Here is a 17,421-nt window from a genome sequence, read left to right as displayed (position 1 = left end):
ACTGATGCCACCATTTGACATGGCAGGACCCTTGTGGACATGTCTCTCACAGATGTTGAAGATGATGGAAGGCATTTCTTTAGCTCCAATGAATATTAAAAACAGATCTGTGCTCAAATCCCCCCTCTCAGAACCCCAACCCATAACATACTCAGTCTCTCTAGCTAATTAACAGGATTTGTGAGCAGGTAGAAATGCAATTCCTGCCAAACCACGTGTGTTTCCTGCTGCAAAAAAGAAATGTGTATGCATACACCAATGTGTCCAGAAAGCTTGAATGGAAAACCCTTTCATGTCAGAAGTTTATTTTTATTGGTAAAATATTAAATAATATACAGAATTAAAAACTGCACTTACACTTCTGAGAAGAAATAATTCTTGGACAAATTATATGCTTGTTCCTGAGATTCCCTACATTTATTCCAGTAGCTGTGCACTCAAGACAGTACAAACCTTTATAATATAATCCTTTTCACAAAGTATTACAAAGTTTCTGCAGCTTCTTTTATTTATACACGCACACACACACGGACTCCCACTCTCACATGGCTGTACAACACTCACACAGGTACAGAGCACACACATACAGATGTGCAACCATATGTATGCATGTATGCTAAGAAGAAAATAAAAATAACAACAAGTCCCATAGTTCAGTCTATAGCGGCAAAACTCTTTTAGCAGGGGGATACAGGTTTACATTAGGGTTGCTCACATGCACCACTGTCAAAGGGATTGTTTCTGAACTCCTTTTATAAGAGCACCTTCCAATGAACACATAAAGAAGTGGGACAACTCCCAGTGTCTTCACTGGCTTTTCGAGTAAACTCTGATGTCTTTTTAAAAAAAATTTAATTTTTTTTTTTTTTTTAAATTTAAAAGATTCCTCAATTTGAGCTCGAAAGATCTATCACAAAACTAAAAATTCTTACACCTGGGAGAAAAAAAAAGGGGTCATTTCCCAGGTTAGCCGGCCGGCTGCGGTCAGGGAAAGATCCCTGCGCAGGGCAGAGCGCAGCTCCGGAGCGGCGGGGGGAGATGCCGTGCCCGGAGCTCCGCTCCCCGGCCGGGCCGGGCCCGGGTCCCGCTGCTCAGCGCGGCCCCGAGAGCAGCAGGAGCCGAGCGCCCTGGGGATGCTCCCAGAGTTTGGCCCAAGGAGTGAGAGCAGCCGGCACCGCCACGGTCGCGCACCGAACGCGTTGTTCTTCTTCAGCTCAGACACCGGGGGTTGGGCAACGATTTTGGCAATCGATCAGAAGGGGATACAGTCTCCTCGCCTTTGTTATTATTAAAAAGAAATCTCTTAAATACAAATTTAAAAGACAAAAGTGGCTACTGTGCATGCGCAGTAACTGCTTTTCCAAGAAACCTCAATGGGATTTTATTCCTTTTTTTTTATTACGTACCTAAATACATATTTACACAACAGCGGCTTCAGTCTACTGGGGGGCGGGAGGGAAGGCATTAAAAATACACTATATATAAATACGTATGATATGTAAAACAAGTCCCATCTAAACTTATATAAGACAAGGACAACTCTAAATAAGCTTTTCTGGTCTCTCAGGTAGATAAAAGACACGAGTCCTGTAATTCTTACGCAGGCGAATCTCTCCCTAGAGGAAACGGCAGTTTTGCCCTAGCTAAGAGATTAGACCTAATCCAAAATCCATCGTCAAAGTCAACAGGAGTCTCCACTGAGTGGGTTTTGGATCAGACCAAAAGATCTTTTTATTTTTTGTCATTTTTAATAAACATCCATATTAAGTGCTTTTCTTAAAAAAGCTGCAATTAGAAAAGAAGAGGAAGGAAGAGTCAAGAACAGGTATGTCCTTAATTCTGGATGTGGATGTGTTTCAATGCCAACGACAAGCAGGAGGTAAATTATGGGCTTTAGCCTTAAATTTACAGTTCCTCATCTTTTGTCAGTCGCAACCAGTTTACTTGAACCATATCTTTAAATGCATTTAGGGCAGAGCATTTTGTTTCACTGATTTGTGTGGACCGAGGAAGGAACACAGAAACCACTGTACATTAATAAGATGTCAGGGTAAGTATTGCACTTGAACAGAAAAATAACCCAAATGTTGGCGATTTTTGTTTTTAGAATTAATACAAGCAAATCATCCATGTCTGCAATGATCACGTTTAGAAAGCAGGATCCAAGAATGAAGCATAAGAAGCAAATTTGGGGTTGGTAACCCCCACCCTGGAATATAACAGTAGTAAAACTTTTTTTAAAGCATTTTCTTCCAACAGGAAAAAAAAAAATTATATGACTTTTTTTTTTTTTAACTTTACAATTTTAAATCTTTCTAAACATTTGCATTAAAAGTTTCCAGTTTCTCATAAAAAGATATATATTTTAGGAAAAAAAAACCAAAACAAAACAGAAAATAAAACCAACTAAAAAGGAAGGCAAATATACAGTATTATAATTACATCACTGTAGAGTCATCTCGAAGGTACCCTAGATCTTTAAAGTGTTACAAAGAGTACGTACCTTTTTTTTTCTCAAACTGACTTTTTTTTTCTTTTTTTTTGTTTTTAATAAAAAACTACACTTGAGTACAAAAATATGTAAACAGACTGTACAGCCAATGAACAAAAAAAAAAAAAAAACCCAAAAACCACCCCCCCCAAACCCCTAGACAGCCCAAAGCTACAGGAGATAAGAGCAGGCCCAGACTTAAAGCTCCAAGAAGGAAAAGGGGGAAAGAGAAAAGCACAGAAAGCCAGAGGAGACTGCTACATGGTGAGGAAGTGAACGTGTTCAAGCTCTGAGGACACTTGACAATTCGTCAAATAATTGATCACAGTTTCAGAATCTGAATGACTACAAAAACAACCAAAAAAAAGTCCTTCCCTTGTTACAGTGTGTTCAGGAACGAACATCCATTTCCAGTAAGCAATGTCAAATCCCAGTAAGTGCATAGTAGGGACTCAGTGACCTCCACCCCTGCAAGAAGCTTTTCTTACTCGATGTCACTTGAGGTAAAACTAAACGGCCCAATTTACTGCAAACTGGCCCCGTTGTGCCTGTAAGGAGAGGTGCTCCCCCCATGCCTCGTGGGAGGAACCCATCCTTTATCCAGCCTGGTGACACAAACAGAGGCTGTGGGTACCCAGGTCCCACCGAGGGCCAGGGATTAAGGCTGCTACATGGGATAAGGGAACGCCTCCAGCGCCACGACCCAGGCCTGCCCAGAGCTACTGTGCTGCACCCTGATCCCACAGGTGATGGCAGTGATCAGACACACAGCCAGCTGCAAAGCTCCTGTGCACATGCAGATCCAGCCAAAGGGATGGCATGAGGCTGATGGTGCTCAAATGTTTTCCTGGGCTGCAGTGCAGTCGCCTAAACCAACACCCGCTATGGAAAGGAAGTGCTGGCCCCAGCTTTGGGCCAGGCTGCTCCCTTTCTCCCAACAGGGTCCACATGGTACCAGCCCCTCTCAAGACATGATCTGATTAACTACATTGTCATCCACTCTGTTGAAATACTTCATCTAGTACTGCTAGTCAAAATATCACAGGTTTTTTGTGGGTTTTTTTTCCCAACAGTAAAAAAAATATTAGTTTTACTACAACTATGCAGGTTTCTGTTGAAATGGTTGTTTCTGTCCACTGATTAATTAGGCCCCAAGATGAAAAGGAGAAGTTTGTACAGAAGGAGATAGCATGGGAAGTTATCTTTAAAGATGAGGACCCAAGTGTGCACACTGACAACCACCTTTCCAAAGGCTGGAAGTGAACAGGAACCAGGAATCTGCATGATCAACTGGGAAGGTAGGTGAATTAAACAGAGACTGGTTTTACTGTTTTCTTGGCCTGTTAAGCATGCAGCATGGCAAAGCCTGAGCCCAGCCCTCCTCCTGACTGTCCTCTGCACATTTCAGAGCTGGGTAAGAGAAGGACACAACCCACCTTTTAAGGTGGGGTTGAAGGAGGTCCAATTAGAAACCAAACTGGCAAGAGTGATGTTCTCCTTTGCTTATATCTCAGAACACATCAATGGGATAAAAGGGAATCTATTCACTATGAAGCAAATTCTAGCTCTTTTCTACCTAACTGCCCCCTCACCAGCCCTCTTTGGCTGCCGTGGCCTGGGCCCAGCAGAGCATTGCCAAGGGGGTGGCTCTGGGCTGCTGCTGGGCTCAGGCTCTGCCCAAAGCCTGCTGACCCAGCCACCATGCCCACGGTGGCCCTCCTGCCTTGGCTGCGCTGGCACACTCAGCTCTGCAGCCCTGCAGGGGGAACAAGTGCACCTGAAACCAGGTCACCAAGCCCTGGGAAAGTCCCAGAACTGGCACCGTGCTCGTCACCGCAGTGCTCCACCTCGTGAGCCCCCTGAATCCCTCCTACTGATGAGCTTCTCTGGTCTCTGTGCCAGTTCCTGGGCTGGCAGCAGCGTGACAGGCAAACCTGCAAACCACTTCCAAAGGACTCGCCACATTCCAGGCTGAAGCAAGAAGCAAGTGCTTTAAAGGCTGCTCCCACACCTAAGTGGGAACTCTAAAGCAGAGCAAAGTCCACTTCCAAGGGTGCTTTACTTAAAGGGAGGAAATAGGAGACGCTTCCCTAGCGGGCACGGTGAAGCTGGGGGCTCCCACAGCAAGTCCTGGCATTGTGCTGGGGATGCCATGCTCCCTGGGACCAGCTACAGACCAGCTCTGGCTGGATAGCTGGAATGTACTTTGCTGGGGTAATTTTCAGCCCTTCCCACTCCTAAAAGCTGTCTGACTCCAGGAAATCTCACAGCAAAGTACTGAACAGGGTCCTCTCTCCGGGTCAAGCTGCCAAGGAGGGTGCAGAGCAGGAGAAGGGACGTTTCCTTTGGGTTGTTTTTTGTTGTGCATTCTGAAAGGGTCTCGTAGGATATCACAAACGACATCAGGATCTCCCAAAATGCATTTGGAAAAGGCACATATACAATAAAGCATACCTCTAACTACACAATACCATATATATATATAAATGTACTTTCTCAAGCTCTCCAGCTGCCCCAGACCACAGGCCATCTACTTTTGTTTTTAAATGCTATTAAGCTAAGCTAAAATGTGAATTACTAGCAGAAAAGCCAATTTCATCACCCTTTTCCTAAAATCCCACAGACTTTAGGTGACTCTGGCAGCCTCCCTCATTACATTAAAAAGCACAGCAAGAGTTAAGGAAAGGAATTTATCCAGTGAAGGAACTGCATTACTGTAGCTCCTGCCCTTGGCTGAAATAAGCACCTTTGCTGCAGTTATCTCCAAAATTTCTTTGTGGAGGAAGGAGTGTCTGTTCTCTGGCTTCTTTCAAATCAGATCAGGGCCTGGGCAACAGGAATAATGCCCCGTGAAAGCCCAGTTTTGAAAAGTTGGGTTTCATTACTGACCTCCTGCCTGACAGCACAAATTTAGGGAAGCCCTTGTAAACAGAAAGAAATTTGCAAACGCTGACAAATGAGAATTTCTTCACCTTGCAGTAAACATACTTCAGGTCCTCATGGCTACGTTGTGAGCTGGGTCCTAACATTGCAGAAACCAGTACCACTAAAAACCAGGCCCATTAACCCATTTAAAATCTTCCTCTCTGCTACAGACCACTACAGGTTAATGCCTAGACACCTTTCACATCACATCACAGATGAAAGCACTTTTTAAGGAGAATAAAATTATTTCAATCCCATAAGTTACTGAGTAAAGAGCAGGCTTTACTGAAAAATGCAATATATTTTGATGTGCACTCCTAACTGATTACAAAGAGAGGTGGCTGTAAAATTAATCAGTCATAACTGCAGATATATAGATAATGCCCTTTGCTCCAAGAATATGGATCACACCAAAAGCAGAATAAGCAGTCACACTTCTCTTTAAATTAATAGGGTTGTAATCCTCTAAACTGAGTCAGAATATTGCCATTTTTGATGCAAAAGAAGCAAAAGGGTTTACTGGCAGAGAAGTGCACCGATTTTTTAATTTTTTTTTTTTTTTTTTTTTTTAATGAAAGTGGGCAATGCTCACAGGAAGCCAACTCTAAATTTGCAAATGCATGTTTCTAACCGGAAACCTGATTCCAAGAATTTCAAAAGAGTCCAATAAAAATCAGTCAGATTCGATTTCCAGCACCAAATACTCAGAACAAACGGATTTAGAGGCCAAGGATTAGCTACTGAAATTCCTAGTACACTATGAATGACTAATGAACTTGATGAAACTCAAGAGCTTTTCTTAGAAATCCAATTCTTGCAGAGAGCAAGCAAGAAAAAACACCCAAAGAAATCTCTGCTGCCCCATTTTGCTCACTTTTGTGAAGGAACAAACTGCATTACATAAAGCTCTCTAATAATTTTCAGTAGGAATTGAATTCTAAAGTACATGTTAATTCAAAATTTTGTTCAAAATTTGAACTAGAATTTAATCTTTCTTCTTTTCCTAACTCTATGATAAAAGTCTCTTGTGAATGTTTAGAAAAGGACATTGACAGTAAAAAAAAATCAATGTGACCCCTCAAGTTTTTTCCTCTCCAAAAAATGTAGTTTCTCTAAGATAACTCCCTAGTGCCTCCCCAGCTCCCTGTGCCCGTGACACCAGGACATGCAGACCTCACCTGCTACCATTAGATCACGAAGCTGGACTTAACTGAAGCCAGCTCCAAAATCAGTGGGCCTCCCCATGTGATCCTTTAAACACCCACGGAACACACCTTACTGGAGGTAGCAGTGAATCACCAGTGAACCAAAGGCACACTAAACGAGCTGCAGATGTAATTGCAGCCAACTGATCTGCGCATACACGAGAGATTCTCTACCTTTCCCGTATTCTGGTGCTTTCCCAAACAAAGGCAGAAATTCTAAACACTTTTTCCCTAGTGCTAGCTATTCCAAGAAACCACAGCCTGATGTTCTTTCACTGACCACAGAGGGGAGAATGGAGTGTTTCCCCCAGAGACTGAAAGGATTTGCCGGCAACCTTTCTCTCTAGCTTGGGCATGTGTTTTTCTGGAGGTCCAGGAAAGCCCAGCAGCCCTCAAGGCCCAAGAACCTTTCCCTTTCCACTTTGTTCTTAAAGGTCCTTTCCCGCCTCAGCAAATCATCACCACTTTTTTCTTTTCTGAGTTTCCAGGCACATCCTGACATGAAGCACAGCCGGCCGCCTCCTAAGCCCACCTCCCTCACTGCAGAGAATCAGCCACACAGAATAAAAGCAATGCCCTCCAGCATCTCCCTGCTTTTCTCCTGCACAAACTCTTTGGCTGCACCAGGCACAAGACAATGAGAATGGTCCAGAGGATGGCACTGGTTCATTTGCCCCAGTTCCTCTACATTAGGGTGAAGAAAGAAGGAGGGGGAGGAACCCAACGACATTAAGAACAATGTTGGGAATAGATCTTTAAATCTGTCTCTCCAAAGCCTGCATATTCCCAGCCTTGATAGGTCTCACATTACACAATATGACATTTCTCTCCATATTGTATTATAATTAATAGGCTACTGCAAGACTTTACTAGCTCCTACTTAATAGCATTGCAGTGCTGGGAAGCAGTCGTCAGGTAATCTGGCCATGATCTACTGTATTCTTTCTAAACACAGGTTCTAGCTGCCAAGAATGTCACCATAAAAAGATTTCAATCAATACCTTTCAGCTCCTACTTTCAAATGCTCCAGGTCTAGGAAGAGAAGAAGAAAAAAAATCCAGCACCCTCAAAACGAACAGCAAACTGGCATATGCATCAAGTGCACAGATTGGAGGGAGCAGATGGGAATTCATTATGGCCTGATCTTGCTCTCTCTTTTATACTTTAGTAACTTTATCCTTTGGAAAAGGTCTCCCCAAGCGCATGGAGACCGTGTGTGCGGAGGGGGTTAAACCCATCCAGATCTTTCCATTCTCAAGCTGTGCTCTTGTTGCCAAACAACAACATTTCAATTGTGATTGGTACAAACAGTTGGGTTTCAATGGCAATCTGTCCTGTAGGTTTAAGCCCAGTTTTTACTGATGTAACTTGCCGGGTGGTTGCTGGCTTTGTTGTTTACTGAGAGAGAAAGAAAGGAAACAGAACAGATCAGTGGACTTGTTTTCTTGTCCAGTCTGTAGGTCAAGGACTCTCTCTGGAGTGTGTTTCTCCATTTGCTTTCCCTACAGGGAAATTATTAAATTAGGAACAAAAATGAAATCTTTAAGTCCAAATCAATACACAGCACCTAGATCACCTCTTATCCCTTTCTGAAGAAGCAGGGAAGATCATATGTGACCTGTTGGTTTGCTGGGCTTCTGTGCTCACCGGGAGCCAAAGCTATCACGCAAAACCTGCTAATACTTTCACCCCTAAATCAAGCAAAATTGATGATATACAAACAAAAGGAAGTCAGTGGTTCAGCAAATTAGGAAGTAAGAAGTCAATAAGAGAAAAAACAGTCAAGGCTGGGATCCTGATGTAGCTGAAGTAGCTGAAGTTGGGGCAGTTCCATTAAATTCAATGGAGCCAAGAGGATTAATGCTGGCCAAGGATCTGGCTCCTAACGCTTTCCCAGCTGCAAGTCTTAGTTTAGGCTGTTGCCAAGAGGTTAACACTGTGATAGTAGAATGAGAAAGTATTTACATAACTATTTATCTATATATACCTATATTTAAAGAACACTTTGCTACCAGTACTTTTGTCATTTTTAAATCCTTAATTTTAACCCAAAAGTATTTCTGAAGAGCAGCAGAATCTCTTGAGTAAACTACAGACTCTCACCCACTCCTAGGCCAGTTACTGTCCTAGAAGCAAGTTTAAATGTTATTTCTAAATGTTCTTTCTTAAAACTTAGGGTGCAACTAAAGAAATAAGGCTTCCAAGCGTCTCTAAGAAGCCAGTGAGACAACACATAGGCATGGAGTAACAGAATATCAACAATTCTAAAAAAAGGTGCTTCATAAGTTAAGGAAAATAAAAACACAAAGCCTCAAACTTACCACAGAAGGCCCTCAGACTTATGAAACTAAACTGCTGTAATGTGGTACAGTGTTAAGACATACATTTCTTTTTTTTTTTTTTTTTCATTTATTTACATTCTAGAGGGGCAATACACACTGAACCCAGGAAAACAGCTCAGCCTTGAAAGTAATTTTGAGAGGAATATTGACTTTGATTCATGCTCCTAACTCCCTACCAGTTTTGCTTTAAAAATAATTGTTCATTCTGCAGAACAAAGTTCCCCCCCTTTCCTCCAGCCACCAAAAGCTCGCACCATATCTTCACATTAGAAAAAGGCTCTCCTCTGAAATGTTTCTACCTATTCCTCTGAAATTCCAAATGAGTGGCATCTTGTTGGGACTTGAAAGCACCTGGCATGGTTGAGCGACATCCCAAAAGAGGACATGGTGTACAACTGAGACGGACACAGACTGCCTTCCAATTCCCACAGAAAGCAAGGCGGGTCACTCCCCAGAAACTGATTGCCACAACAAACCCCTCTTTTATGCATTCCCTTCCTTCTTTCCATCCTTAAGCTGGGCAGAGCAAATGAGGTTGGGTCCACAAAAAATAAGGTTAATAATAATAATTAAACAACGGCAACAACAACAACAGCAACAACAACAAAATAGGCGTCTCAATGTCTGAGGAAAAGTGGGATTGTAAGTGCAGTATTTCTTCATGTGCAGTTCTTCTACTTCATACGAGTCCCCTTTGGATGAGAAGGCCTAGCGGAATGTGTGCTCCCCCCGGACTATGTGCGACGAGAACTCATAGCGGTCCTGGCTCCGGTAGCCACAGATGTTGCACTCCAGCGGGTCCCGGTAGCCGTGGCAGCCCATGTGGATGGTGTACATGACATGGTCCAGGAAGAGGACACGACAGTGCTCGCACTTGAAAGCCCTAATCTGCTCCCCTTCGCCGTTGATCACCTTGTACATATCCTTTAAAGAGCCCTTAGAAGCTTTTGTGACATCCAAAGGCTTGGCCTCCTCCTTCACATAAGCCGGGTTTGGCTTGATCTTGGGGGTTAAGGCAGCGTTTCCTGGGTAGGACTGGCGGTCGTCGTGGCTGCTGTCTGAGTCAGTAGAATCCAGGCAGCTATTGCTGGGGGAGCCCTCTCTATCCTGGATTCGACTCTTTGGTCTGATGAGGGAGATGGGGCCATCCATGTTGTTCTCGTGGCTGTCGGCTGTTTCCCTGCTGATGGGCCTCTCTATCCTGCTGGGATGATAGACCTGAGCGTAAGCTGAGCTGATGACCGGGGCCACCTCTGCAATTGTGCTCGGTGTGTGCTGCATCAGGGGGTGAAGTGCCTCAGCTCCAAGGTAGGTGATTGCATTGGTGATGGCTTGGTCCATCATGTGAGACTGCATCAGCTCAGCCTCCTTGTCATAGTTTAGGTTCATATCAAAGGGGATATCTGGATAGCCAAATCTCATGAACTTTTCACCTAAGAGATAAAAGGAAATCCATGAGCAAAATCAACATAATCATGGCAATGTTTCACTGCAAAAGAGACAGAGACCTCCTGACTTGGAGTGAAACTATTCTAGAGTCTAAAGTTAACTTCCTTCTAATTTATTACTGACCTCCTATAAAGTTCCTGTCCTGAGATGGGTAAAACAGTAACCTCACCAAGAGCTTTCTTTCTTTTTTTTTTTTTTTTTTTTTTAATTTATTCCAGGTGAAACATGTGGCTACAGCAACTTCCAGAGCAATTTCAAATCTTCAACTGAGCCTGACCGTGCCCACACTTCAAGTTAGGAAATACATGTTAACTGGTAGATAATGGATTGAAATATTGAGGGCACTGAAGTTCTGTCAGAGTATGCCATTAGGCACACTCTCCCCAAAATTCAAGGGACCATTTCACATGTGGCCCACCATCTGAGGTGCCTCACACCTACCTTACAACAGGGCTGAACAGTGAGAAACCCTAACAACAGGTACAGGGGGCTTGTTATGGTGGCACCTTTAAAGCCACAAGATGTAAATCCTTTAACCAGCAGAAAAAAACCCCAAACATTAAATGAGAGCATGTGGCCAAGAATGAAGCCATTTACAGGAGCAGTGGAGGCTGATCTTTGCAGTTTTCCTCCCTCAAAAAAAAAAAAAGAGATTATATCATTTTTGGACTGAGAAAAAAAAAAGAGGACACAAACATACACCGCTTCCTTCCCAATGTCTATTTAGGCAAGAAAACAAATAGAGAAACCAGGTATATAGCTTTGATTCACTCAGTAAAAGACAAAAGCACCTTTCACTGACACAGGATAAATTTATACCTAATGATGCTGAAGCTGCCTGGTTCATCACTGTGAATCCTAACTCACATCCTTGTAACCCTTTAACATCACTGTCATGACAGACGTGCAAAACCAGAACCACATGCTGGTGCATTATGGCAGTCACAGGGCACCATGTTACACATCACAGCTCTCCTTGGAGGTAAGCAAATTGACCACTGCTTACACCAGGGCTCAGCTCAGCAGCACTGCTTTTTCAGTGATGGCTTTAGAGAGTCAGGACAGGCAGAGCTCATGGAATAACTTATACTTAAACAGGCAATGTTATATGTATATGATACATGATGCACATGCTCCTGTGTATTCACACATGCAATTAGCTGGTTGTTGACAGCTAACTTTTAAGGCTGATTTTATGAAGTCTGATAAATAATATTGGTTGGTTTTCATTGTCTTTGTTATTTCACTTCCTTGGTACATAAAACTTTTTTCCCAGTAGCGTAAGTTAATATATTCAAGAAGTCACTACTTACAAGTGGTTTGGCTACTCAAGAATTAAATTACTCCAGAAGCTTCTTCTATCACCTTTTGCCAAAACTGCTTGGAACACAATGTGTATAAACCACTATAAGAAACAGAACTGTAATCCCAAATCTCTTCCAAATTGCATTAGTACATTTCAACACAGCTATCACTCAGCATTTTATTTTTGACTGTAATAATTCATTCCACTTAGCGTGACTTATTCTAAAGTGATGCACAGAGAAGAACCATGATGTCCTTAGAGATGATGATGCATCACTTCTGCTGGGCAACTTAGCCCTGATTATCAAGGTAATTAAATGTAAGTCTAAAGTGAAGCACATGAATATTCTTCCTCTGTTCAGCAATACTGTTCACATGGCTGGACACCATACCACACTTGTGTACCTATGATGTGTACTCAGAGATGGTCTTGGTAATCTGACACCACTTGCAGACGATTCTTGCCATCAAACATCCTCCTTTCAGTGTTTTGCTGTGGTCTGGCAGCCTGTGATGGCTGTGCTGCTACAGACAGGATGGACAGCTCTGCAACTGGATGTGGCTCCAGCCTCCCATGAAACAGTGCAAACTTCCTAAGCGGGGCCAAAGGGGGACTGGAGCACAGCTCTAGGAGGCAAGTGTGTCTAGTGCCCACTGGTGCCTGTCACCTTCTCTGGCCTCCTGAGTCATTCTTGTGTTTGGATGAAGAAGTGGATCTGGTGAGGGTCTGATCCATCTGCCAAACACACTGTCAGTCCTTTGTAGGCTTTACAGATCAAGAAATATTACCCATCCTTTATGGGCTACTTGCATAAATGATGCAAACCTTATTTTGATTCCTTTCATCATCCATGTTTAGTTACTCCAGCACAGACAGCAAAGAAAGCTGTAAATTGCCAGTGACCTGAATTATTTATTCCTTTAATTATGAACCAGTTCCAAAGATGTCAGAGCCTGAGAAATGGAGTGTGACAAAAAAAAGCAAAATAAATGATAACATGGGAAGGAGAGGGCGTAAAACGCAGAGCTCAGAAGTAACCAATAAACAATCCAATAGCCCAGTACAATGCGGTTTCCAAATTAAATTCCTCTTTAGCCAATTCTATACTTAAAAATCAGCTAATCAGACCAATCATTCTGAATTTTCATTTAAACTATGCTCAAAGTCTATTTATCCTTGCCCTACATTAGTGAAGTAGGAGAAAAAGCTTTCTCCCCTCTGGCCATATGACATTCAAATAACCCCCAAAACAGGTATTTGAAGCTAGATCAAAGCACACAGACACAGCTGTCCTGTGATACCTGTAGTTCATCTCATCAAGTATCTAAAGCAGCTGCAGTGCTGGACACTTGGGAGAAAGCTACAAGAAACCTTGGAGGAAGCTGTTCCAGCATTTCCCCCTGGGGAAGTTTCTCCCTGACCCCCATTAACCAGAAGCTGAGTGTAATTTGGCAGCCGGCTGATCTTCATCTGCTCTGAGACGCCCGTGTATTTTTAATTCTTACTCTAACAACCATGGTCTTATCGTAAGCCACATAAATGTCTCCTTTTGCATCCTGCCACTTCTTAACCTCGCTGACATTCTGAGAGGAAGCTCCAAATTCCAACTGAAAATATGTGAATTTGCTTCATATGACCAGCCTGAAGAGGGCTGCTTTTAATTTAACTGGTGTCTGCCTCTCCCTCACTGAACAAGAAGTAAAATGAAGTACTCATACTCCTGCACATCACAAATTTTACTTTATCTGGAGTGTGCCTCCCCTCTTTCAACTGGTTTGGTAAGACTAGTACCTCAAGAGCAGATATATAACCAAGTCTCTCACTCAGAAATTAATTCATTCTATTTGCTGCACGCTGCTTCCTTTCCTCCTGAAAATTCAGCCATAGGAGAGACTGTGGTCCATAACCACAGTCCCTTGGAGATTGCTGATCAGAAAGAGCAGTAAAGCACTGATAGATGTAGCATGCAAAGATTTTAGCTTATGCTTACATGACCTTCTCATAAACACCATTAAGTTGTTTTGGACAGGTGCCATGCTTGCAGTATACACAGGAAAATTTCCTGCAAGCAACAGAACCATTACACATTCTTCCTGATAGAGCTGAACAATATTTAATTGGGGAGAAAAGGGGAAGAAAAGTGAGGTCATGGTGGAGGGGAGGAAAAAAAAAAAAGAAAGGCAGCCAAGTGAAGACTGCTGTTGTTCAATCTAAACACTTTGATGCCGCTAAAGATCACAAAAATAAGATATGGTAAATATGAAAGAGGGTACTTTTTATCCTACATAGGATATGCATAGTGATATGTTACACCTATAGAAAAAACTGATTAATCCAACAACAAAGTAGTGTAACCAGCTGAAGAGAATAATAGTGTAGGATAGCATCTCTCAGGCAAAGATTTCCAATCAGTAAATTTACCTCTGAACACAAGAACAACATATGGTCAATGGTGCATGAGTGGACAAGTAAAATCACCTTTCTGGTCTAAATATATAACAACATACTGATGTCTCCCAGCGTTCCCCACGTGGGATGGATCACTGCTGGCCTAACCTTGGCTCAGCACTGACATTTGGGAATGGTCAGCTGACTGAGAGCAGCCAGGTCAGTGTGTCAGTCCCCCCAGGTGAGCTGCTGCACACTGCTGGCCCCCTGCTACTCCAAACCATGCAGCTTACTTACAGCCACCTTCAGGGGTGATTTAACAAATCCATCTGAAGCTCCATTTAGCTGAGGGGCAACAATTTTTCTAAATGGCTGTGCTAATTACTTACAGTCCTGTGATGCTCTCTGTAAGTGTCCTTAGAGTAGGCAGAATGAGACACCCTTAAGTTCTGTGTGACTGCCCTTCAGGGAGTGAGTGTGGAAAACGCCTCTTTCGTGACTTCAGAGTCTGACACTTACCCCAAACAATTCTCTGTTCCAGCTTCCCTCCTAAGAAGTTTTACATTGCTTCAGTAGAAGTAAAAAGAAGCTTTAAGTTCCAGCTCAAACCAAGTAAAATTCTCCATACTGTCACCTGCTTCAAGCTGAATAATTTTAATATGCCAAGACACAAAGCAAAATAAGAATTCTTGACCTAGGATTCTATATCTATTACCAAAAGCCACCCAATGCTATTTCTTATTCATGCATTAATAAGTTTATTGCGTGCAGAGTGCTGCACTTGGAGCAAGAAAAACTTCTTCCAACACAAGGGATGTGATTTACTTCCTCATTCCAGTATTATCAGACCAGTTGTTGCCAAGTGTCAGGAATTTAATACAAATTAGAAGTCTTGAGATACTTGTTGTTTGGTTTTTTTAACACATATGGATACAGATAATTATACGACAGTCTTAGCTTGGTTTTGTTTTTCTGGAGCAATGAGAGGGAAGATGACAAGTCTAAATCTCAAAAGGGCTAGAGACAAGTTTAAAAAAAAACACAATCAAAACAGTGTTAAATAAAAAGCTCAAGGTTTTCTGAGGCATTTTTGTGATAGTGGATTTCACTTTTGAATTCTCTGGACTAGCAAAATGAATTCAATAATTATCATGATTTCTTGCTGTGATTTAACCACCTCCATTGCTGTATCAGAACCAAGTTGTGAGAGTGCTACTTTTCCCCTTGTTCTTCTGACTGTCAGAAATAGCACATAACCCATAGCCATGCACTAAAAAGAATAAAAGGCTCATTTCCAGCTTACCCACAAACTTTTGTGGGGTGGAGCTTTTACGCTTTCCCATGTTGCTTGTCAGCTTCTCTATAACAGCAGGTCTCTCAAAAGGCACCACAGAAATATTGTTGTCCATCACAGGCTCTTGTTCCTTACAATCTTCCAGAGCAGGTACTACATAAAACAAAAAAAAATGGTATCAGACAGGTCTGGTCTACTCTTCACAGACAACACAAATAATTTGAGCTCTGCTGATTGTGCAACACAACATAAAGCAAGGTGTGAGAACACTTTGGGCATCAAGACAGCAATCACCTGTAAGCAGAGCCACATTCACAAAACAGTTCTCCTTGGGAATATCTTATTTAGCAGAAACCCAAATTTAAGCATTTATAAAAGGGCTTGTTTTGTTCTGGACACTCAAGATCACCAGTGAGGAGAGGCCACTTTTGAAAACTCACTCTGTTGGTGACATTTTGTGTTACTCTCTCTTCAATATGGTCACCTGTCAACAATGTAAATCTTTAGTTCTCATTCTTTGTGTATTCCCTTCACACATACAGCATAATTACCCTTAGTATTATCTTTTTGCACTAATCTTAATGATTAAACATCACACACGGCATTGATGAGGTGTGTTTGCTGGGCCTGGCTGTGTGTTCCCTAAGACAAAGGGCTCTCAAATGAAGGATCAGTTTGCTAAAGCCTATTTCCTCTCTTCACACTGTAATGAGACTGTAAAATCAACACACATTGTACTGGAATTGCAAGATTAACATCACATGGAAATTCCCTTCAGAATCAGACACAGAAACTACCCATTTTTTGATTAATATTTTATCCCCTCAAGCACAGATCCAACAGTCTGCAAACAGAGGTTTTCTGCATCTCACTTCCCATCATCAGGGAGCAGGGATCAGCAGGGAGCATTCCTGTGCTAACTACATCAGGGGGAATGCTCATACACTGTATTTGAGACAAAACCAAAAAATCAATAACTTCTTCTATCTTTACTCATTTCACTCCTGTCATTTGTCAGTTTAGGGAATAAGGTGCTAAAGCTAAAATGTAGGAATTGCACAGGCTTCTAACCAGAGTAGTGAGCCACTTGCACAGGGCTTTATGCCACGTGCTGATACAGCCACTCTTAAGCACCCACAAAGTACTTTGGCTTTGTTGAGCATCCTCTTCTAATCATCATCTTCTAATCAGTGGTACCAGACTGTGGATCAGGCCTGGAGAGTCCCAACCATTTGCACTATCCATCTAAGTGTGTAGCTCTGCTCTGCTGTTATGAGTTTAATACCAGGCCTAATTGTCCCTGCATTCATCCTCAGAAGATAGCAAGAAAAACCTGAGAGGGATCAGCCACTAGGCCACGTGCTAATGGGATGGTTGGGGTATAAAGCATGGATGGCAGAAACGGATGGCAGAAAAACAGAAACTGGGGAGATGTGGCACAGAGTTCCTACAGTTTGTAACTGAGAGGAACCCATTGCATTGTGTGTCTCAGGTCAGGCTCCCAGCAAGGTGCTGGGTATTGCAGAGGTGGCAGAGAAGGCCTGGCACCCTCCTGTTCTGCCAGCCCTCCTCCAGTCTCTCACCATGGCAGCCTTTTGTGTCACAGACACCTTCTCCCAGACAGTGCCATAAATGAACTCCACCAGCCCACTTTCCTCCCGTGGAACTGCACTACCTTCAGGATCCTGGCATGGAATAATCACCCCCCTGTTCCTAAACACAGCTGTTTGCTAGCACATAATACACCAAAAATGGGGTGATAAAAGCCTTGTCTCTGCCTTCTTTCTAGTAAGGAAGAGCAAATACCAGGCAATTACAAAACAGAGTAATCTGCTCAGGTGAACTTCTCAATTCAGACATCCATAATAAGAAAACATGGCAATTTATTCATTTGATTCCATTTGTGCCTCTGCTGCTATGGAAAGCTGAGTACTTTGAGGCTTAGAATCTACCATATGCTGTAAAATGATTTACTCTGCTGCTTTTTTATTTGTACAGGATGCTCCCCCTGAGAAACACAA

General features: G+C 42.6%; 1 protein-coding gene across 8 annotated transcripts in view; it reads right to left on the bottom strand.

Moving 5' to 3' along the window:
* Positions 1–288: 288 nt before the first annotated feature.
* The window catches only part of IKZF2 (IKAROS family zinc finger 2), a 117,985-nt gene continuing 100,852 nt past the window's right edge, over positions 289–17,421 (bottom strand). For all 8 annotated transcript variants that reach the window (XM_041460204.1, XM_041460205.1, XM_041460202.1 and 5 more), the window contains 2 exons: positions 15,410–15,553; positions 289–10,396 (listed from right to left, as the gene is read on the bottom strand). In XM_041460204.1, the coding sequence (XP_041316138.1) occupies positions 9,672–10,396; positions 15,410–15,553 (869 nt within the window). In that variant the 3' untranslated portion in view covers positions 289–9,671. The remainder of the gene's footprint in view (positions 10,397–15,409; positions 15,554–17,421) is intronic.

This window comes from Pyrgilauda ruficollis, unplaced genomic scaffold (genome assembly GCF_017590135.1).
Source record: "Pyrgilauda ruficollis isolate IOZ18807 unplaced genomic scaffold, ASM1759013v1 scaffold140, whole genome shotgun sequence".
NCBI classification, from domain to species: Eukaryota; Metazoa; Chordata; class Aves; order Passeriformes; family Passeridae; genus Pyrgilauda; species Pyrgilauda ruficollis.
This window is presented reverse-complemented; position numbering and strand designations above follow the sequence as displayed.